At 35.4% G+C, this 23928-nt stretch overlaps 1 protein-coding gene across 1 annotated transcript; it reads right to left on the reverse strand.

Moving 5' to 3' along the window:
- Positions 1-967: 967 nt before the first annotated feature.
- LOC133198511 (uncharacterized) lies at positions 968-19161 on the reverse strand. Its single transcript, XM_061334594.1, has 15 exons — positions 19104-19161; positions 17732-17827; positions 17003-17074; positions 12957-13940; positions 11729-11821; positions 11346-11459; positions 7393-7401; positions 6840-6944; positions 5769-6029; positions 3751-3870; positions 2241-3074; positions 1745-1861; positions 1430-1596; positions 1182-1365; positions 968-1056 (listed from the first exon to the last, which is right to left on the reverse strand). The coding sequence occupies exons 1-15, from the start codon at positions 19159-19161 to the stop codon at positions 968-970; spliced, it is 3303 nt and encodes a 1100-aa protein (XP_061190578.1).
- Positions 19162-23928: the final 4767 nt, after the last annotated feature.

The raw sequence follows: 23928 nt of genomic DNA on the forward strand, positions 1-23928 counted from the left end.
ACTTTTCCTGTGTGGCAATCCTTTATAAGTATTTTATGTATGGTACTTCAAAAAGGTGAGTAGAAGAATTCCAGGGCCTATAAAGTGCTGATTTCTCTAGATCCCATTTATTGGTAGTACACAGCGGTATCTTGAGCGTGATATTGAAACAGATACTCAGGAGTGATAAGGACACCAGCTGTCCAGCATATTAAGGTGACTGTCCGATAAACAGGAGTAAAAACGTAAAAAAGGCAAGACATTACTCAGATAAAAGTGACCTCTTTGTTTTATTTTTAGTACCTTTGAAATATTTCATTCATTTTGATACAACACTTATGGCTGCAAAAAATCGTCCTTAACTCTACACGTGTGGCCATTGAGCAGTGAGGGATCTTTATCATGTCTTCTTGATAGGGACCTCGGTTTATACTCTGATCCAAAGGGTCGGTCTTCAATTCCGGCAGTTGAATTAGAACACAAGGATCAGCTTCTTACTACGTGATTTTAGAATGATGGTAGACCTTCGTTCTAAGCTGGGAGGGGGGGGGGGGTGTTGTTGTTGTTAGGTCTTTTAAACTTAATTTCGAGATGCATGTTTATGTGTACTAATTCATCCTTTCCCAAGTATTTCGGGGGGGGGGGGATCGATATAGGTCTGATTAATTACCTGCAAAACAATTTCGACATTTCGGTGTTAATGTGTGTAATTGGAGGACAGAAGCATGTGTCAAAAGAGAAGTATGTGTGTATAATATATATGAATGCAGTTGTCTATATCTTGGAGTATATTGTATTTGACAAATAAAAGTATATTTTTCCTTAATAAAGATGCGGCATTACAGTTTTTAAACTTTGAATAAGATGCCTATAATTTGAAATCACTATAGCAGCAAGGTTGATATGGAACAAAGACAAACAATACACAGCATATCAGAGAAGAAACAAAAGAAACCAATGTGTCTGATATTTTTTTTCCACATTTATTCTAGTCATTATCACAGAAACAGTATGCGCAGTAATTTTTGTCAAATTTTAGACATCTTTGCGGACAGCCTCGTTCTACTGCTGGGCAAACTGAAAGGAGAAGTAAAATTAGAAATGAAAGAAACGAAAAATAAGAAATTATAGGAGTCCAACCTCTTAAAGAATACACATGTATTTCTAATATGAATGGACCATAATGAAATACATGTACATACTATTATCATTTTCAGGTGAATTTTGTGGGTTGTCCGACCCTTTTCCTGATTTGCTGTTCGCAGTACAAGTGCATTTTGGACAAAAATGTTCATCAAACTTCAAACAGGAAGTTGCACAATTTCGAATTTCCTCTGTAACTTTACATACTGTAAAACACGACAAAAATAGAATTAAGGGTAAACTCTATCGGAAATATTAGAATTAAAAATGTTCTGTAAAAAAGGGGGAAAATAAAAAGAACGAGGACATATGTACCCATTTGAGATGAAATAGTTGTTGGTGTTGGTTCAGTGTTAAAGACGGCATCTGATGTTACTTTGTGTGTCTGTCTGTGAGTGCAAGCGCACACAGGACACATGTTATCAGCCAGAGTAATACAGTCGCTAGGGCAGCTTACATCTAGAGGCGCACATCCTGAATTGTTAAGATTCACATAACGCTGACTTAACGACTGTTATAATGATCAGATTTGACTTGCGCAGATTTGATGATTTTTATCCACTAAATATGATATTTAATTTTGTTGCAATAAAGTAATTACTAGCCACATCACTTGGCATACCTATATCCGGGTCATTGGATTTCAAGGTTTTGTTTGAACAGCCACATACAGGGCAGTGTGAAACGGGATCGATCACGTGACACTCAACTGGACATATGGCTCCAACGTCTACACAATCTTTTAAAACAAAAATATTATATTACTTATGCCATGAGCTGCGAATGTTTTACAAAACTGAACTTTAATTTTCAAATTACCCTCTGCTACGAGAAATAACTCCTCTAAATAATCAGTTTGTTTTAAAAGACTTGATTTTCAACAAAATATTTTTTTTTACCTAAAATGTTATTTAGAATTTATTTGAATTCCATTTACATCTTCATATATTTTGAAATGGCAAATTGGATAATCAGAATAAATAGAAAAATAGAATAGAACATGGAGGATCTTTTTCTCTTTCAAGAGCCTATCTATGGAAAACAGAAAGATGTCAATATCATTTGTAGTAAATATTGATAACCCTTTATCTGTTTACTCTCTGAGTAAATATGCTCACCCTTTCTGCTTTTCTGGTCAGCTTTTCCTTCTGTGTTGTCAGTTTTATGAGGTCCACCCGACACTTCGGTTATTGGAGGCTCTGAAGTTGTTTCAGATGTAATGTTTACAATACTCGTTCTTGGGTGTGTTAAAAGACTGTTTGTTTGTTGGAGTGATGTTTCTGAGTTATTGATTCTATCACCTTTCTGGGATTCGTGTTTCATTGCTTCAGTGTTATCCATTTTCTCAAGATTTCCAGCATTTTGCGCTGTATGACCTTGACCTCCAACGTGAGCCAAAGTGTACAGCACCTCCTGAAGTGATTGATGTTTCTTAATTCCATCAATTAAAATTTTAAATAAATCCACTCCTGTTAGATCCATTAAACTTTTTGCACTAGGGGGACCGACACGTCCGGTAAGGTTTGTTTCGGTTAACATAGTGGAACTGGAATTCGACACCGTATTTATTTGTTGTACATTTCCGCTACTTTTGCCGGATGTATTCCCTTTTTGTCCTTTAACCCCTGTAGTTTCCATTTGAGGATTTCCTTCAGATGTCAATGATGAATTTGTTCCATCAAGTTCTGAAGTTTTGCCTTGGTTTATTTTGATATTATTCAGATTTTTTAATTGTGATGAGATTAGCTTTGTTGAGGATGATACAATTGATGACGTTTTATGGGACGAAACAGTTGAAGTTGCATGATTACTTGTTTGTGTTGCTGGGGCGTGGGTTGTGGTTCTTTCAGTTTTGGTAGACGGCGCTGCAGTTGTGGATTTGTTCTCGGTAAGCGGCGCTCTTGTTGACATTCGTAAGGACGATGATGTGCTCTTAGCTGTTGATTTATTATCTGTCAAACAAATGGTCACTCAGAATTATAACCAGGAGATGCTCATCTCTACCCACACTTATATATTATCCACCAGAGGGCGCTTAATTCTAACCTTTACTTATGACCTCACCTGATGGTTCTTTCGGCTAACCACCACCTAACCACCTAAAATCTTCCTAGAGCAAAACTTTACCTTGACTTTCATTCAGAAAATATCAGATGGCGAGTCTTTACTTAAAATCTCAACCATAGGGCGTTTTACACAAGCCATTGTTAACAATTTCTGTCAAATTCTTTAACTTATACTTTCCTTATATCTAACTCTGACTCAGAGATATTCTAAACTTAATTTTTCTTGCATCTTAAACGTCTTCGTTACTTAATATTACTCACAATACATGTGTATGTCTAACAAAGAGATGAATGGGTAAGGTTTGCGGGGTGGAAGACAACGTTATATCTCGCATAAATTTGTCATCATCTCTGCAATATTGAAGTTATAACAAATAAAGAGGAAACAAGGTAGGAAAAAGATATTTCATATAAGTCGTTTGTTTCTTTGCATAGAACATTAGGATTAATTTTGTAAATATGATGAATGTCCGTGTTTACACTCTTTTTTTAATTCTAAAAAGAACAAACTTGCTCTGAAATGTAGTGTATTGCATCATCTGAAGAAAAAGAAATCATCTACCTTCGCAATCACAACGAAAACACCCACTAAAACCGTCAGTCTTCCAGCATCGTCCTGGGCATGCGTAGTTCAACTCCGGACATCTTCCTGGTAAAGCAAGTCCAGCAGGTCTGTAAAACTCTTGAAACAATTTTAATATGAAAAAAAGAATTGTATGGTGGCATATTTCTGCCCCATGTGTGCAAGTTATTTTTCTGTCAAATATGTCGACATGCAAGATAAGTATGTTGACATGCAAGATAGTTATGTCAACATGCAACATAACTATGTTGACATGCAAGAAAATTGCAATCAATAAGAATTGTAAAAAATCTTTTAAAAATCTCAAATACTGCCCACATGTGACTTCCAATGTGCTAGATGCTACTTATTTATGTCGACATGCAAGTTATTTATGTTGACATGCGAAATAAATATGTTGACATGCAAGTTATTTATGTCAACATGCAACTTAGGTATGTTAACATGCTACTTATTTATGTCAACATGCAATTTGTTTATGTCAACATGCAACTTAGTTATGTTGACATGCAACTTAGTTATGTTGAGTAGCGGATATATATATATATATATATATATATATATATATATATATATATATATATATATATATATATATATATATATATATATATATATATATATATATATATATAATTTTTAAAAAGTAAATATCCAAAAATGAAATCACAAATCGATGTAAATGTCTGAAGACCAAGGAATGGCGAAAAAGTTTACAGTGAATATGACCGATTTGTGATTTCATTTGGATACATGTATATACTTTTTTTTAAATATGATTGATTTTCAAAATGATAGGATTTTGAATTAAATGATTAAATTTAAATGCAAAAGAAATTATGCGATACACAATTTGAACATTTGTGCGAGCGTGCAGATACGTTACTACCCAAGACACGTGCAATGAGGCACGGTTCTGTTTTTTTTTTCTTTTTTCGGTAAAATTGAAGTTGATTTTTACGATCGAAAATTTATTCAAGCAAATGTTGCAGTTTAAATTATTTTCTATAATATGAGGTGGACAACAAAGTATAATTGAATTTCCTTAGATAAAATGTCCTGGCGATTCAGAAACGTGGCAGTAGATTATAAAACGTTTTAGAGCCCCTCTCAGCGGGCGACCTATAGTAATTAATGTGTCCGTCGGTCTATCTGTTCGTCCGAGGTCTCCTTTAAAGGGTGTGCAGTGACCTTGAACTATGTTTCAAGCTCTAAGGTTAAGGTCATAACAGAACTGTATCTGAAAAATGCTTGTAAACATAAATAAGTTGCATGTCGACATAAATATGTTGCATGTTAACATATTTATCTCGCATGTCAACATAACCAAGTTGCATGTCGACATAAATAAGTTGCATGTTGACTTAAATAAGTTGCATGTTGACTTAAATAAGTTGCATATCAACATATTTATTTTGCATGTCAGCATAACCAAGTTACATGTTGACATAAATAAATTGCATATCAACATATTTATTTAGCATGTTAACATAAATAAAATGCTTGTTGACATAAATAAGTAGCATCTAGCATGTTGGATGTCACATGTGGGCGATATTTGAGATTTATTGAAGATTTTTTTTTATAATTTTTATTTGATTTTAATTTTCTTGCATGTCAACTTTGTTATGTTGCATGTTGACATAACTATCTTGCATGTCAACATATTTATCTTGCATGTCGACATATTTGATAGAAAAATAACTTGCACACAAGGGGCAGAAATATGCCACCATAGAATTGTTCTAAAATGTCAATATAAATAATCGTAAATTGTGAGCTTTGATAGTTATGCATGATAAAAGAGAAAGAGTCCTATTGAAATATCGACTGTCAGTAATTAGTGGTTGATAACTGGTATACTTACAATCGACGAAAGTTTTGAAAAAAACATGCTTTTATCAGGAATATTCTAAGCTTCAAAACAGGCTACTTTCCGAAATTATTATTTCGAATAGTAATAAAAAGCCTTAAATCTTTTATTTAATCTGATTTACCTTTAAAGTCGGGCTCGAGATACTGTCCCTTTTGTTCGATAACGGATAATTCACCCATCATGGGTCCACCAAAAGAATTAGCTCCAAATGCCCCCATGCCCATACTCATCCAGGGGGATTGTGCGGAATTCGGTTTCTGTCCATTTATAGCCCCACGTGATCCCATGTTTACGTTAAGATATCGACTTCCTGTTTGATAAATGGGGTCATAGTCATGCTTCATTTTCTGTACCGCTTCTTCCATAAAGGAGTTCATAGAATCTGTCTCAGAGAAAAATAATAATGTGATCAGATTGATTTCTTTTAATTCTGCTTAAAACCATCTTTGTTTTACACTGCAAATCTAGGGTAATATCAGATTTGTAATTCTGTTTTTACATTAAAATCAATTCAGACATACTCGGTCCATTTTTAAGAAAAGAAAACAATTCTTGGTTGAGTCTTAAATGATTTGCTCTTTACCATTTGAGTTTTTAGAAGTACAAAATGGAATACAGATTAATGCCGAAATGCTTCAATTCAAAAAAGAGATTTAATTAAGTAATTCTATACAGAATTGGCAGTTGAATTATTAATAATTATTAAATTTAAAAAACGCAAGATATCTGGAAGCCGTCATGGATGAAGTGCACCCCCTACCAAAATAAAACTGTGATTCCTTTAAGCTATTTATAGATAGCGATATTTATAGATAGAAACTTAATCTGTACACGAATTAATACCAGTATTAATTTATCAGTAGATTATACAGTAAACACCCATTATAACGAAGTCCCAAGGACGGACAATTTGGCTTCGTTGTAAACATAGTTCGTTTTATCTATTAAGTTCACAATATATCTTAAAGCCACGGAAAATGAAAATCACTTTGCTGTAAGCGTCAATTTATTATAAGGATGTTCGCTATATGCGTGTTTTACTGTATATTTATTCCACAATATCATACATCTATTTTTCTGTTAAATATTGCTTTATTCTTCTGATATCCTTCTACACAAACCATGTACAGTTACTTATCACAGAGTGGTTATGTTATAACAGACAGATTATCGTCTTCACTCTGTCTCATACCTCCACATTCGCAGATATAGCATCCATTTTTCACCTTTAAGCAAAACTGGGGACACATCACCACTGCTTCACATTTTGTGCTCTTCCGCCGAAACAAAATACTTCCTGTAAATAACAAAAAAAAAAATTAATCATTGATATATATCGTTCAAAAATTTACGCGTATTTCAATATTTAGCTCAGATTATTTTTGAGTAATACAATGAAGTTCAAATGGAAATTTCAAGTAAAATATTCATTAAGAAATATATAAATATTGTCATACAATGTGATACTGCATGACACACTCAAAAACTCGGAGATAAATACAGACTAATAAATAAATCGGATAAAAAAAATTGTCGAAGTCTTAAGAAGAAAAGACATTGAAGTCATATATATTCTGCTATATTGAATGATGCCTAAAGTCATTTTAGGCCATCTTTATACAAAACAATAACTGCATACCATATATTGATGCGATATAATAAGCTTTGGGTGTCTTAAATATTTGTTCACAAAAATTTTAATTTCTTAATTTACCTGAAATGTTTTGTGTAAAGAATTCACAAACCTTTTATTGCTAGTAGAGAAATGCACAATAAATAAACTGTCACAGTCCACATTATAATGATATCGTAAATCGTTAATAAACACTTCCCCCGGGTCTCAAATTTAAGTTTTCATTTAATCCGCTTTCACTTCTTACATGATTGCTAATAAAATTTAGGTTAAAACATATTGATTGACTTTTCAGAAATAGATTGCTGTATTAGGTTTCTCTGTATATTGATAATGAACGAAAATTTGATAAAGTTCGTCGATGAATGACCTAACGCGCATGCTTGAATTTGTGAACGATAATAGACTGAAGAAAACGGAATTAAATAATTTCACCTGTCTTCAGTTCCGATAATGCAAGATTAGTGCTGATAGTATGCTAGTCAATAAAATGCACGTTCCAATCGTGATATTCTTTTTAATGAAAGAAAGATTATGAAATTCCGACGATTAGGAAACAACCGATGTTTATTTTTAGTTTTAGACGAGGTCCCTGTGTAGTTTTATGTGTACGTACCAGTGGCGGATTTAAAGTGAGGGGGGGGGGGGGGGGGGCGCACCCAGACCCCCCCTAAAATTGTCAAAGTTAGCGTAAATCAGCTTCGTCGAGAAAATGTAAAATGTCTACTCTGTAGACCTTGTTTTACACTACAAAGTCTCTAGAAACCAGGATCTTCCGGGGCTTTGCCTCCTAGGCCCCCACTAGGGCTGCGATCTGGACCCACTGGGGCCTCAAGACGGCCCCCAGACCCCCTGCCTACTTTCGCCCCCCTAATTTCAATTCCTGGATCTGCACCTGCCTACCGCTGTGATTTGACTAACAGCAGTTTTATACCAAATAAAATAAATACACATAACGCATATAACCTCACTCTCATCTTTGTTTCAATGAAATTTGACCCTCAGCTTGAACAACACACTTGGCAACGGGTAACACAACGATAATGTCAGATGCGTGCAAATCATGCGCGTATGTTTCACCGTAGAATTCATAAAACGTCAGTTTTGCGTTTGATTGTATGTTATTTAACGTCCCTCTCGAGAATTTTTCACTCATATGGAGACGCCACCACTTGCCGGTGGAGAGCTGCAAATTTTGTCCTATAATCGGCACTTACGGCCATTGAGCAGTGAGGGATCTTTTTCGTGCCAGCACAGACTGCGACACGGGACCTCGGTTTATACGGTCTCATCCGAAGGACCGGTCTCAACGTCCAACAGTGGGATTCGAACCCGCGACGTAAGGATCAACTCCTTACGTCGCGACTCAAGAGCAGACGCTCTAACCACTGCGCCACGCAGGCGACGTTGTGCGTTTGAAATAAGCCGAATAAACTTGACGTCAATCAAAGCTTGCGTCCGATGTAGCTTACTTGAAAACAACAAATGTTTGTGAGTGCAGAAATAAAGAAACTTAGATGATAAAGGACTCTTTATGTATCAAACAAAAAATAAAGAGGTCATTCTCTTTCCAGAGTTGTCCTCCACTACGCACCCAACACCTCTATCAAGGCTCGTGTAAAAGTTTTAAATGTTGAAAATTTGAAATTTATTAATTATTGTAATTATCGAAAAAGATGATACTGTATCATTTATTTTAAATCTAATATGTTGACAGTGCGACCGTTAGGGCGAGCGCAGATACTTATTCAGATTTAAACTGCACGTGACAGAGGTGTATATATGTGGGAGCGTAGCGGAAACGACAACTCGAATAGAGAATGTAAAGAGGTCGGTAAATCTTTTTTGAAGCTTTCTTATTAAATTAAAACAGAAGCGGGGAGCTTTAAACTTTCAAAACGTAAACTTAACGACGATTTTTTTTCAGAAATCCTAAATCAGTATAATAAATTGTACCATAGGACTGGCGGTAAATTTAGATTTTGCTTTCATGTTTGCTGTGGTGTATTTGCCAGAAGAATCACAGTTTTTTTAAGTCACGCCCACCTTTTGGCATCAAGCCATACTGTGTCAAGACCTTGACTAATGAATGAATGATGTCAATTTCAAGACCAAGGCAATGCCTGATGAATGAATTAAGTCAACATTTTAAATTTCAAAAATACTAACATTATAAATATTTAGCTTGTCGGTGTCCGCTTCATAAATGGTTCTGTATGTTTTCTCCGCCTATCCTTAATCAGTAAATGATACGTCCTATCTCGAATTCTCGTCATTTTCTTTCCCGTCTCCAAATACATATAGCAATTTCACATCAAAAGTCCCCGCATTTTTTTACTTCAAATACCATTACAAACTTTCATTAAAATGTCACAAATCATTTCATTTTTTTCTGTAGGCCGATTGCCATAAAGAAAAAGTTCAATGCCGATGTTTCCCATATCCATCCCCCCTTTTTTCAAAAAAAAAAAAAAAAAAATCTAGAAAGATAACTTTTCTTTCAGAGTTGACGGCTTGAACATAAAAGCCTACAATCGCTACCCCTATACCTGTACCTGACAAAATTCATGTTTTCTGCGTCTTCAACATTTCAAAGGTACAATATCTTCACACGTACCAATTCCGATTTTTTTTAAATTTTTAAAACAACTTGTAGTAGCAGTGCCGCAGTAAAGTATGATCCTTGCAGATGGAGACAGCTATTTATACAGACTCCGGACCGTGTCTTGACACCTCGTAGTAGGCGGTGCTATTTATCAACTTGCTTTTCTCTCATTGGTCCTCTGGTACAAGTAACTTACACAATAGATATTAATTGGTTAGCTGTAAATACACTCACAGTTTTTATTCACTCGGGGCACCGCCCCTCGTGAATGAAAAACTGTGAGTGTATTTACAGCTAACCAATTAATATCTATAGTGTAACTATAACATAAATGGTGCCTGTTTTGGAGGGTAATAATTGAAATTGACACCCCAAGGAAAACCATTGTTAACCTCCGCTGACGCGTCAGTTGACAATGGTTTTCTAATCTGTCCGAGCTAATAATTATTTTCTTTTTTTCTGGCCCTCCAGCGGCGCTTTAAGTTATAACATGTCATTTAACTAGTTCAAACAGCCATTTATGTATTAATTTAAAAACGAAAAAAGAATAAATATTGAACCCTCTCTGTATAAATGAATTCTGCTAGATCTGCAGGGTTAGGGTCAGGGTTAGGGTTAGGGTCAGGGTCAGGGTTAGGGTTAGGGTCAGGGTTAGGGTCAGGGTCAGGGTTAGGGTTAGGGTCAGGGTCAGGGTCAGGGTTAGGGTTAGGGTCAGGGTTAGGGTTAGGGTCAGGGTCAGGGTCAGGGTTAGGGTTAGGGCTAGGGTCAGGGTCAGGGTCAGGGTTAGGGTTAGGGTCAGGGTCAGGGTTAGGGTTAGGGTCAGGGTCAGGGTTAGGTATAAATATCTCAAAATAAGAAAATAAGTGTAAATTACTATTTTGTCCTGAATAAATATTTAATATATTCAAGCAAATATCTAATTTCTTATTTGTTTAAAACATTCGCTAATTCATCTGTACGGATATATAATTCGTCCGATTGAATTTTTGATTCGTTCCAATAATTATCGAATTTGTCTGAACGCGTATCTAATTCGCCTAGATAGTATCTAATGAATTTTTATTCGTCCGAACAAATATCTTATTTGTCCAGAGGAATTTCCAATTCCTAAGAACAAATACTTTTTTAATCTCGCCCTACAGCCGCAAATTAAAATATCAAACAAATATTCCAAAATTTTAATGAAATTATGGGTTTTCTCCAAAGAGTATTTTAATTAATTACTCTTTGTTTGTTTTCTTGTTTTCTTCAAAGAGTAATTTTAATTTATTTTTCAAAGCATTTTAACTTTTTACGTTTTTTTTTTTCATTTCCAATAAGCTTCTTGTGTCTCTGATCCATCAGTTATCTATATCAATGCATGGTTGTGATACTATTGAGAAAATCTCCTAGTAGCATAAATCACATAAGAAGCGAATCAACTTGTGTAATAACTATATTTTTTATTTATTTTTAAATACATTCACATCTATCACAGCCGTTAGTGTCTTTCTTGAAACCATTAGGACAGCTGAGAACACAGAACATTGCTGGACAACCGGAAGTTGTAGAGGAGCCAGCTGGAGGAGGCGTCACTAAAATAGAAAACCAGGCATGATGTAAATTACAATTCTGGAACTTAGTGAGTGCATTTGTTCTAGATGATATTAGTAAGAAATATAGCACTTAAAGAAAGAATCTGACAAGTTGTAGATTGGAAATCCGGAACCTGTCTGCAGAATTTCTCAATGGTTTACATGTAAACCAAGGGAGACCAAAATGTCAAGGGGTCAAAGTTTACTTACTTCCACACAGTTTGTAGTCACAGACTGGACAAAAGTCCAGGAGGTCAAAGTTTACTTACTACCACACAGTTTGTAGTCACAGACTGGACAGAAAGTTACTGGGTCAAAGTTTCCACAGGGTCCTGGACAGTTATTTGGAAATGGTGGACAACCTAAGAAAAACAACAATATCAAAAAGTGGACACAACAATGACAAAAACAATACAGCAAGATAATCGAAGGTAATATATCCTTTATTCTTTGGTGTTTATTTTTGGTCATTCTCTTTCACTAATTCATTACGCATCAATTCAATCACGGGGTTTTTTCCTCAAATAAACCTGCGTTGTGACGTACCTGATGGTGCCATTAAATGATTCCATATGCTTCTACATTTTTCTTTTTACATATTTGCTTTTCTACTGTGTATTGACTCATCTCTCAGTCACTTAGAATTGGCGTTGTTTATTTGTTTATTTTAACTTAGTGGTAAGAATCAATATTTGTTGCTGTAGTCACTAATCAATTGGATGATAGGAGATGGGTACTATTCAGATAGACGTAGGTACTATTCAGATAGACGTAGGTACTATTCAGATAGGGGTAGTTACTATTCAGATAAAGGTAGGTACTATTCAGATAGGAGTAGGTACTATTCAAAAAGGGGTTGGGTACTATTACTATTCAGATAGGAGATGGGTACTATTGCTATTCAGATAGATGGGTACTATTGCTATTCAGATAGGAGATGGGTACTATTGCTATTCAGATAGTATTAGGTACAATTTAGATTAGAAATGGGTACTATTGCTTTTCAGATAGGAGTAGATACAATTCAGATAGGAGATGGGTCCTATTACTATTCAGATAGGATATGGGTACTATTATTATTCAGATAGGAATAGGTACTATTCAGATAGGAGATGGGTACTATTACTTTTCAGATAGGAGTAGGTACTATTCAGATAGGAGATGGGTACTATTACTATTCAGATAGGAAATTGGTACTATTACTATTCAGATAGGAAATTGGTACTATTACTATTCAGATAGGAGTAGGTACTATTCAGAAAGGAGATGGGTACTATTACTATTCAGATAGGAAATTGGTACTATTCAGGAAGTAGAATGCTAAAGTATAATCCACAACATTTTATCATGCATGTCCTTCTTTCTGTGCTACGCTGCAGTACGCTATTAAATGTTGTTGTTCATGTTTTTCTTGCAGTGCTTAAGTGCAGTCCAATTTCCGTTGTTCATAAATTTGTTATAATTTCTAAGCTTTGATGATCTCTGTTATATACTTACCAGTGGTTGTGGGGTTTATTGTTGTAGAGACGTTTACCGTTCCTGCTGAGTGGGACGGCGGAAGTGTTACTTTCTCTGTAGTTGTTTTCGCTGGTGGCAGGGTAATCTTTGGTGTCGGTTTAGTGGTGGTAGTCTTCTTTGTCGGCGTTGTAGCTGAGGTAGTATTAGGGGCTGAAGTCGTTGAGGTAGAGGGAGTAGTTGTTGTTGTGGGAGTTGTTGTTGTTGTGGGAGTAGTCGTTGTCGTTGGAGTTGTTGTTGTTGTGGGAGTTGTTGTCGTTGGTGTAGTCGTTGTAGAGGGAGTAGTCGTTGTAGTCGGTGTGGTTGTTGTCGTGGGAGTTGTTGTTGTCGTGGGAGTAGTCGTTGTTGTGGGAGTTGTTGTTGTCGTGGGAGTAGTTGTTGTCGTGGGAGTAGTCGTTGTAGTAGGAGTAGTTGTTGAAGTAGGAGTTGTTGTTGTGGGGGTTGTTGTTGTCGTGGGAGTAGTCGTTGTCGTGGGAGTAGTCGTTGTAGTAGGAGTAGTTGTTGAAGTAGGAGTTGTTGTTGTGGGAGTCGTTGTTGTCGTGGGAGTAGTCGTTGTCGTTGGAGTAGAAGTAGTTGTGGGAGTAGTCGTTGTGGTAGACTTAGAAGTAGGAGTTGGAGTCGTCGTTGAGGAAGGAGAAGTCATTGTAGTGGGTGTTGGTGTAGACTTCGTCGTTGGAGAAGGAGTAGTTGTTGTCGTGGGAGTAGTCGTTTTTGTTGGAGTAGTCGTTGTAGTGGGAGGAGTTGTTGTCGTGGGAGTAGTTGTTGTCGTGGGAGTAGTCGTTGTAGTCGGTGTAGTTGTTGTCGAGGGAGTAGTCGTTGTCGTTGGTGTAGTCGTTGTCGTTGGAGTTGTTGTTGTCCTGGGAGTAGTCGTTGTTGTGGGAGTTGTTGTTGTCGTGGGAGTAGTCGTTGTAGTCGGTGTAGTTGTTGTTGAGGGAGTAGTCGTTGTAGGTTTTGTAATAGGGTTTCCTGAAACATATCGCTTTTACATCAGATAACCAGAATCCGGTTTTAAATAAATTTGATTACGCAAGTGAGTTAAGGCTAAGTATAGACGTTTCTATGAAACTGAACTAATTAAAACGCATAAGGGTTATACTTATTATACAGAAAATGTTAAAACTTATTTTCTAATGCAAACTTGGTACCCGCGACAAGTGAGAGCCAGTACACATAATGACGTCATATTATGACGTCATTGCTCTCTACTACACAAAGTTATAAAGAACATCAACAAAAATGCTTCGGCGCAAGGGCATACCCTATTTATTTTTATAGAAACAGGGTCTAATTAGAAGCAGAATATTCCAAGGATTTGTGATATTGCTGCACAAATGTCGACAGATCAATTGTTTAGTTACTATTTGTAAAGTTTTGAGTTGAAACAGGGTAAAAATTCAAAGTCCAGCGTAAGTTTCCTCAAATTTTTATCAAGCGAGAAAGTGCATAGGATTTGTGCAGCACTTTTATTAATCTTTAGAATATTCTTCGCCGTATTATACATAATTTACTTAAAATTAAATAGGGTATGCCCTTGCGCCAAAGCCGATTGTTTATATGTTTTATTACTTTGAGTACAAAAGAACAATGACGTCATAATATGACGTCATAATGTGCATTTGCTATAACATGCTTTGGGAACTAAGTATGTATAAGAAAATGAATGTAAGCTTTCTCTGTATAATAAATATACCTCTTTTGCATTTTTATTAGCTCATTTGCATAGAAACGCCTATACCTAGCCTTAAATCACTTGCGTAAATATAATTTTATTATCATATGATGTCATGAGTTGATGATACAAGGATATCAACGGTGTCATTAAAGGCAATATTTTACAAATTCTATGATAGATACAATGACCTTGTATGCAAATATAATCTATCCGTAAGTCGAATATTGACTTGAATTTTTTTAGAAAAATTGTTTATCTATTATTTTCACACTGATTGTCTTCGTATTTTAATAACATTTTTTTTGTTAGATCACGGCAAAGAGAGCATGGTGGGTTTGACCGGCTGACAAGGGATGTTTACTCTCCGGTGGCACCTAATCCCCCCTCTGATGTTTTCAAAGCTCCATGTTTGTTCTACTGCCCATCTTTATTTTACCAATGGACTGTTCAGCTAGATAACTATTCACTTTCTTGATATTAAATCATATTTAAAAAAAAATGTGCTTAAATAATCAAAATGTTCAGGCACGTCATCTGCAATTTTTCTTTAATGGTTCAGGGTAATTGTTTTTTAAAGAAAAAGTCAATCATTGTTCACAGAACAATTAAAAATAATATATTTACAGTTAACATGATAAAACCAGTGTTAGAAAAAATGTTTTAATCATGAATGAATAGAAAGGCTTTTCCGGTAAATATTGTTATTTTCTCAATCAGTATATTGTAAAACAAATGATTATATATTGAAAAGATTTCAGATTGAATTTGATAATTTGTACAAAATAAATTCTGCCTAATAAATAACATTTTTGCCTCAATTTATTCACAAATATTAATAAAAAGCCGTTTTCCTGTCTCACATATAAATTCAGCTTAGCAGTTGTAAGATTATGTCTATTTTACAGGTGTGTGTAAGACAATCAAATTGAGACAGTCAATTAAAGTTATTTAAGTATCGTATATTGACATATAAACCTTCAGTAATGATTCTATGTTTGGAAAATTATTGTAATAAAGCAGGAATTGCATAAATAACAAAAAAATAAATATATATGAAAACGCGTAAAGAAAAATTAGTTAAGTGTGTTTTACATGACCAACGCCTACCAAGCTTACTTATTTAATATGTCTTATAAGATAACAGTTCTTTTCAATTTGATTTCTGACCTTTTTTTTATTGTCATTTTTTTATTTGTCATATTCCAAACATTTTGCATTCTGACACCTTGTGTATCCGTGTGTCCGTGTTTGTCGTATTACTCAGGTTCTACTGTTCTACTATTGCTATAAAAACTGTCTATAGTAAGACATTCTCGTGAAAATAGTACTAGTAATACAACTATTACCGTTAGAATCGCAGGTACACTTATTACAGCCGTTTATGGGATCTGTATAATGACATTGCATGGGGCACTTCATTAATTCGGCAAACGTCAGGCAGTTCGTCTCGGCTCCCTGGTTGAGAACTTCGTGAAATAAGGAAAATAAATTACGTTACCAAATACAGTAGATCAACGATAACCAGACACCAATATACCGGATGTTTCATTTCCGGAAAAAAAAATGAAAGGAAAAAAAATCTTAAAATACATTTATATCTATTGTCCCGATGAACTAGGCTGGACTATACATTTCTAAGATTCCACTATACATATTTGTTATATAGCTAAAGTTTTTTTGATCGTTGTTATTCCCTTACTTCAGTTGTGTTTTTTTTTCCAGATGATAACCTTTGAAGTAAATAAAATTATTCTTCAACTCACATCCATTATTATTCATTGACCCTGGCCCGCCTGATCCACAATACGGACAGCCATCTTTATCATACTGAATCATGAAATGTGGACAGTTAACAGCCGTGTCTGTACATTCTGTTGGTAAAAGAAAAAATATTATCTGGATCCCTATCCCGATCAAAAATTGCTTACTGTAAACAAACTTTTATTCGCGTGCGAGAAATATCCGCGAGTTCCGCAACCTACATTTACTCGCAAATATTAATCGCCGTAGATCATTTTTTTTCTTTTTATTTGTACAGAATGTTTCCCCAGTCGCGAAAATTAATAATCGCGGATTGATTTCAATCTGACGAATCGCGAATAAAAGATGACGCGAATAATAGTTGGTTTACAGTATTTTTGAATGACGAAAATGCCTCAGTTCCTTTAGATTTAATCTTGGTGATTCATTATATCATAGCATCTTACTTAACGTTGTCCTATAAATTGCAATTATTTAAATACAACCATCAAAATGACATTGAATTCGATTTTTGACCTCGACGTTTGACCTTGTAATAAATGATTGAGAAACAAAATTTCTCTTTTTTGAATTGCTATCTGTATGTAATGTGTACTTTGTTGTCCTTTGACGGTGTTGGTGAACTGTGGAGTAGCTGTCGTCGTAGTAGCCTGTTGGTTATTGTTACCTATAAAGATAAAACAGGAAGTCCTGCTAAAATGTAAAGTCAGTCAATAATAAACAAGCACGTGTAATACAAGTAAAGAAATGTAGTCATCAATGATATCGTAATGTTCTTATAAGAGAAACAAAATATGTTCTCAACACTTTTTTATCCAATGTGTACACTCAGATCAAGTCGCCCTCGTGGCGCAGTGGTTAGAGCGCCTGCTCTAGAGTCGCGAAGTAAGGAGTTGATCCTTACGTCGAGGGTTCGAATCCACTGTGGGACGTAGAGACCAGTCCTTCGGATAAGACCGTATAAACCAAGGTCCCGTGTCGCAGTAGGTGTTGGCACGAAACGGATCCCTCACTGCTCAGTGCCGAGCATAGGTTGAAATTTGAAGCTCTCCAACAGCAAGCGGTGACGTCTCCATATGAGTGAAAACTTCTCGAGAGGAACGTTAAACAACATACAAACAAACAAACACACAGGTCACGTGCTACCCACAGTGATAGCTTGATAACACGCCCACCATGTATAGAATTATTTTTATCTCGAAAACATACAGTAAGCAACTTGTATCTAAAATACAAAACCGAAAGTGTAGAAAGATAATAAATATCCGGATATACAGAGATATCAATTTTTGTTTACTTTTCGTACTTTATTCTCTCCCCTTACCTCCACATACAAAACAGCCAGTGGAGAAGTCGTATCTCATGTTAAAACACATAAAACTGACAGGGGCACATCTTCTACGCCTGGATAGAGTATAACCTAAAATCAAAAACATTAAATCAATAAAATCAGTAACTCATAATCAATAAAATACATTATATAACTAAGTAATAATCTAAAAATCTAATCGATCCCTTGGGAGTGTGTGTCTGGTAAACAGGGGATACTTACTCCTCCTGGGCACCTGATCCCTATGGAATTTCCAGGGATCCGTGTTTTATGTCTTCTTCACATATTTGTACTGTTTAAAGATTTTTTGAGATCGATCACTCTTAATCTTCGTCATCTTTTACATTTTAGATAATTATCGATGAGCGCAAATGTTGACCAGAACAAGTTACCCCGTTTTCACTTTCGCTTAAACCGGAAATCGCTTCCAAAGGATCAAAAGCTCGAAAGTGTCCGAATTTTACAGAAGAAAATTTTAAAGATAACATCAAAAACTCGGTAACGGAAAACACTTCACCCATGTATTTAGGGACAACTTAATCTATTTAGTGAATCTCTGTCTAGTTTGTTTGGTATACTAGGACATTAGGGACATATCGATACCTGAGATAATTTGCAAAACGGGCGATGGAAGATCTTTAACACTTAACCCTTTAAATGACCGTGACTACCTCTAAAAAGGGAGCGCACAACAAGATTTTTTTGCGAAATTAAAGCATTAGAGATCTTTTTATAAAATATTGTTTAGTAACATGGTTAAAAACTTTGCAATTGCCGGCGAGAAATACACAAAACGTATCATATATGTGTACATGTGGCGACGCATCCCTCATAATTCTGTATTAATGTTTTGTCATTTGCATAAATAATATATTTATTAAATTAAAAAAAATATAAGAATATGTTTGTTTTCGTTTTATCTAACTTCAAACAAGTCTCCGTGAACAAGAAATACGGCAGTTTTTAAGTTTCTACTTCTAAACCGAAAATTGCTAATTTTTTTCTTGTTTTAGAAAAATATTAATTTGTTGTGTTTGGAGGAAAAAATTGTATAAATATTCATATTAATTCATATGTATATTTCTGATGTTGTTGAAGTGGGGTACATGCTACTGATTATTTTTATGTTTCTCTATGATTTCCATTTAATAGAGTATTTTTATTAACTTCTGACATTGGCTCCATACTGTGACGTTTATAAATGATTTCGGATGGACGCAACATACAATTTCTTTTTTTCTGAATTTTCAGAGTTCACATATCTAGTTTTTATTTTTTAAATCTATCAACAAATAAGAGTTTCCCCTACCGATAATACTAGTTAATCGTCAAATTGACCCCCAGGAAACGAAGTATCCCCTCTTACCTTGTGTATTATGTATTATTACGCCGATCACCAGTAACTGTAAGGTCCTGAGGTACATGTCGGTGTGTATTGGTCGCTAGATAGTTCCTCCCGACAGAATGGTCACATATGATAGAGGGGGCACCTGCTAGGCTAATTATAGCAGTAATCTGACCGCACCAGACCAGGCCAAGAAACGTGAAAAAGTCAAGATAAATAAAGTATAAACTTAGAGTGATAACTGATTGTAAAAGGTCGTCAAAGGTTCCACTTTAAATTGTTTTCTTTGACGAGGATTCTTTATTTTTAAGTTTATGTTCGAAATCAGAAATTTTGATAAGCTTTGATCAACAGGATTTCAAGTTTGTTTGTTTGTTTGTTTGTTTTTGTTTTTTTGTTTTTGTTTTGTTTTTTGTTTTTTTTTTTTGACTGACTACGGATAAATAACTTAATAATTAAATTAAATAGAATAAATAAATATATGTAGATAGCACAGAGAAGCTTATCTTATAAGGATACTAACTTCCACCCCAACCTGGAGTTGAACTCTCGACCTACGGAACCTGTCTCCTAGCAGTACAGGAACAGCGCGCTAGACCGCTCGGCCAACTAGTACGCAAGTCGAAAAATTTAGTTTTCAATGCCGATGGAAATCTTGCGGCGCTGTCCTACACTGCACGGTCATTGAGAATGGAAGTGAGATACGATTATTTGGACATTAGTTTTTATTACAGAATATCCTTAACGATACACGTTGTAATGAAAAAAAATATATGTTTAAAACCCATTTGATTTACAATAACTCTCAACCCTGGGTTGAACTCTCGACCTACGGAATGTGTCTCCTAGCAGTACAGGATTAGCGTGCTAGACCTCCTCTATAAAGCATTTCATTTATTTCTGTATGATTTGAAAAAAAAATATCCATGTGTTTCCAAAATATGCCATAAAAGATCCATTTGAGGTGAAAGGAAAAAAGTATTCGAGCAAATTTTTAAGTCATATAATTGCTGTCTACGGTTAATGTCGAGGGTGAAAAGGGATAATTCTCTGGAAAAAAAATCGCATGTTAAGCGTTTTGTATAAAACTATGCTGAATTTAGAATAACTTAAAAGCCAAACAAAAAAAATGACAAAATAGAATTTATTATATAGCATATTAAAAAAAAATTCTAGATGAGAGTGCTAAAAAATTAAATGATATTAATTCTGTTAAGAGGAAAATGTCAATATTCCTAATAAACAAACTGTAAAATAATTTCATATGTACACGAATTTATTAAATCTACTAAGAGACTAAACTAAGTACCTGTAATATTAAATACTCTGTTAAATGTATATTTTTATATAAAACATTTATATCAAAGCTGTAAAAGTATGTAAATAATTTGTATACAATTAGGGGGTTATCATCTTTTTATAATACTAGTGTATAATACTTGATTGTTAATCTTTATTTTTTATTATTAGGATGTTTATTATCATGTACAAGTATTATTATTTATTGTCTCTGTCTTGACCTATTATACAAGGAGAGTATGTATAGGCTTTGCCTGTTTCCCAATCCTTAATGAGTTATTCGATAAAATATGTTTAAAGTAAAGATATAGGCTGTATTGAGAAGTAATGAAGGATGAAGGACTAAAGCTTGTTTTGAAGCAAACTTGTCCCTGTCTCTTGTGCCCGTTCCGTGTACTTGGATGGTTTATCGGTAAGTTTAAAAAAAATCTTCCGCATTTGAAACCAACTAATCAAACAGCGGCAAACTGATATATAGATCAGGACCGTGCATGTTATCCCTCCGCGAAAGGGCAGGTATAGAGAATATCTTTGATAAACAGAAGAGTTATGGCACCGATGTTTCTAAAATCAACATCGTAGAACTTAGAGTCGTAGTCCAATCCCTGCTAGAACGTGTGTCTGACTTAGAGAGTTCTGTAAGCAATAAAAATAAGACAATTGAATCTTTGAATTCTCGAATCCAATCACTTCAATCAAAACACGACCAACTTCAGTCCGACTATGATAACTTAAGGGCAGAGGCCTCTTCAAGGTTTTCAAAGTATGATTCCTCACAGAAATACACAGCAGAAAGATTCAAGCGCACAGAATCAGACATCCAGAATATCATTTCACTACAAGATAAAACTGATGCCGAAATCAAAAGACTTTCTAAAATCTGTGCTAATAGTAAAAAAAATAGCCCGGCTAAATCTTACGCTAAGGCAGTCACATCTACTGACCAGACGAAACACCCCCACATTACCTCACAAAAATCACCGGCGGCTTTGGCAAACGAAATTTCTGACACTTTGGAAGAGAATATAGGTACAAAAATTCATGCAATAAGGAACGAAATTTCAGAACCGAATGTGACCGGACCAACAAGATCATCTTCGGATTCCCCGTCGTGTGCCTCTCCAGGTGAAACCGTAAATTCGTCACGGTCTAATAAAGAAGAAACGCGAATCGAATTGACAAAGGAATCCTCTGGAGCCAGATCAAAGGGCAATACAAAAGAAGCGTTTCGATCAGTAAAGTACAATGGAGACTCGTGTGTTGTAACGGTTGACGATAGAATAAAAAAGTCTAATCAGAACCAAGACAAAAAAGACATATTTATAGGAGTGACGTATAAGAAAACCGCACGGTTTTACCTATCCGGAATTGACAAAACATCAACTAGTTTTGGTATCCAAAATTATATTCAACGCAGTGGTGTAAAAATTACCCATTTCGTTCTTTTCAAACCAAAATACAGAGGTAGTTTTCTCACGGCAAAACTCAACGTACACACGCAATATGCAAACCTTATCGAAAACCCCGACTTCTGGCCTGAGGGGATAAGATGTAGGAGGTGGTTGAGCGAGCGTGAATGGGAAGAAAAATGCGCGTCTTCGTCAGCACCAGAAGACTGGGAACAAGAAGTCTACAACGGATACTGACTCTAACTATGTTAATAATAAAAATGTTTTCATTTCACCGACAATGAGCGTAAAACTTATTTTTGTTTGTATATTTCTAGCAACCATGGTACGTATTTTAGCATGGAATGTCAGAGGTGCAATGTCATCTACCTCGTGTCTAGCATCTTTGTTAGATAATACAAACTGTGATGTAGCTGTTCTTTCAGAACATAAGTTTAAGAGTCAGCATACAGGTTCTACTTATTTAGACTCTGTTGATAAGAACTATTATAGCATTGTCAAAGTAGATGTCAACGAAGTGTATAATGAATCTCAAGTATATTTTATAGGTAAAGGAGGAATTGCCTTATTAATTAAGAAATCTTTAGAATATTCATCCAAAGAAATTCAAATCGACTCCAAGCGGATTATTGGAATCGAGTTAAAAACAAGCACTGAAAAGTTGTACGTATTTGGGGTATACTTACCTGCAGATGGTAACATCAGCTCTTATGTGTATGAGCTTAATGTTTTAGAAAGCTTGTATAAATACTACAGTGAATATGGTAATGTGCTAATAGCAGGTGATCTTAACAGTAGTTGTATTAGTCCGCTCCATACAAATGCTGCAAAACACAATTTTTTCTGTGGTTTTATAAAACGGTGTGCTATCGGCATACCCATTGTAGACTTTCATGTTACTGGTGAAAAGTTCTCTTTTATGCCAAAATGTACCATATTAGATTATGTTTTATTTAGCAAACGCTTAATTGACAAGCTTTTGTTGTACAAAATATATTATGAGGGTTCACTGCAAATTACATCAGATCATTTACCTGTATTAGCAGATTTAGATCTTCAATGCTCTCAACATTCCCTGCTTTTGTCTAAAACAAGACTACCAGCATGGTATAAGGCAACCTCTGAGGCTATTACGAAGTATAAAACTCATGTAAACGAAGCTATCGAGGGCCTAATACAGCATGATCTCCAAACTGTGACCGAAACAGATACATTTCTAAATGATTTGGTCTATATTCTTTTGGACTCTGCAAAAGATAATATACCGCATTCAGGCTTCAATCCATATACGCGTCCAGGTTGGACCAAAGAAGTGAAGGCTCTGCATACCAACGAACGCAGAATGCGCCGTATTTGGATTGCTGAAGGAAGACCGAGGGGGATGATCCACAATTCGTACAGGGATTATAAGCGAGCCAAGAGACAATTCCGTACTGCTCTGGACCTGGAGTACGAACGGCACATGAAAGATGTCTATCATGATCTTGACTCCGCAGCTGAGTGTGACATTCGTCTTTTCTGGAAGCTGGTGAAGAAGCAAAAGAAGAGAACATCGCGGACTTATCCCGAAATACGTGGAGAGGACGGAACTATCTACAATGACCCTGAGGGTATAGCTGAAGCCTTTGCACGTCACTACGAACAGATTTACACCCTTTCAGAAGACGATGCATTTGATGAAGAATTCCGTCTGTATATTGAAAACAGATATAAGCTCATTGAAGAAGAATGTACAAAGATGTCTGGAGATATTCCCGGTGGCCCTATTACTTCAGAAGAGATATCACTCCTCGTTAGCAAACTCAAAAGAAGGAAAGCACCGGGTCCTGACCAGATAACATACGAACACATAATTTTTGGTGGGGATCGGTTATGTCAATGTCTTGCTAAAATATTTAATGCAGTTGTACTACATGGAAAAATACCAGAGGCCTGGAAGCAAGGACTTATAGTTCCCTTGTACAAAGGAGGAGATAAACCAAAAACAAATTCGAATAGCTACAGACCGGTTGCCTTACTGTCATGTTTCCTTAAGATCTTTGAAAGCATATTGAATTGTAGAATAAAGAAACATATCCTTTTTGATCATTTGTTTCCAAATAAACAACAGCAGGGATTTCAGGACAATTTAGGCTGCT

This window comes from Saccostrea echinata, unplaced genomic scaffold (assembly GCF_033153115.1).
Source record: "Saccostrea echinata isolate AGI-Se365-2 ecotype Australia unplaced genomic scaffold, CSIRO_AGI_Sech_v1 ptg000033l, whole genome shotgun sequence".
NCBI lineage: Eukaryota > Metazoa > Mollusca > Bivalvia > Ostreida > Ostreidae > Saccostrea > Saccostrea echinata.

Excerpts from the sequence above, each read along its gene's own strand:
- LOC133198511 (XM_061334594.1), bottom strand. The coding sequence starts at position 19,161 with ATGTACCTCAGGACCTTACAGTTACTGGTGATCGGCGTAATAATACAT. Across the intron at positions 17,075-17,731 it reads TGGCTGTTTTGTATGTGGAG|GTAACAATAACCAACAGGCT; the intron begins GTAAGGGGAGAG and ends TTATCTTTATAG. Across the intron at positions 3,075-3,750 it reads TTTTCGTTGTGATTGCGAAG|ATAATAAATCAACAGCTAAG; the intron begins GTAGATGATTTC and ends TTTGTTTGACAG.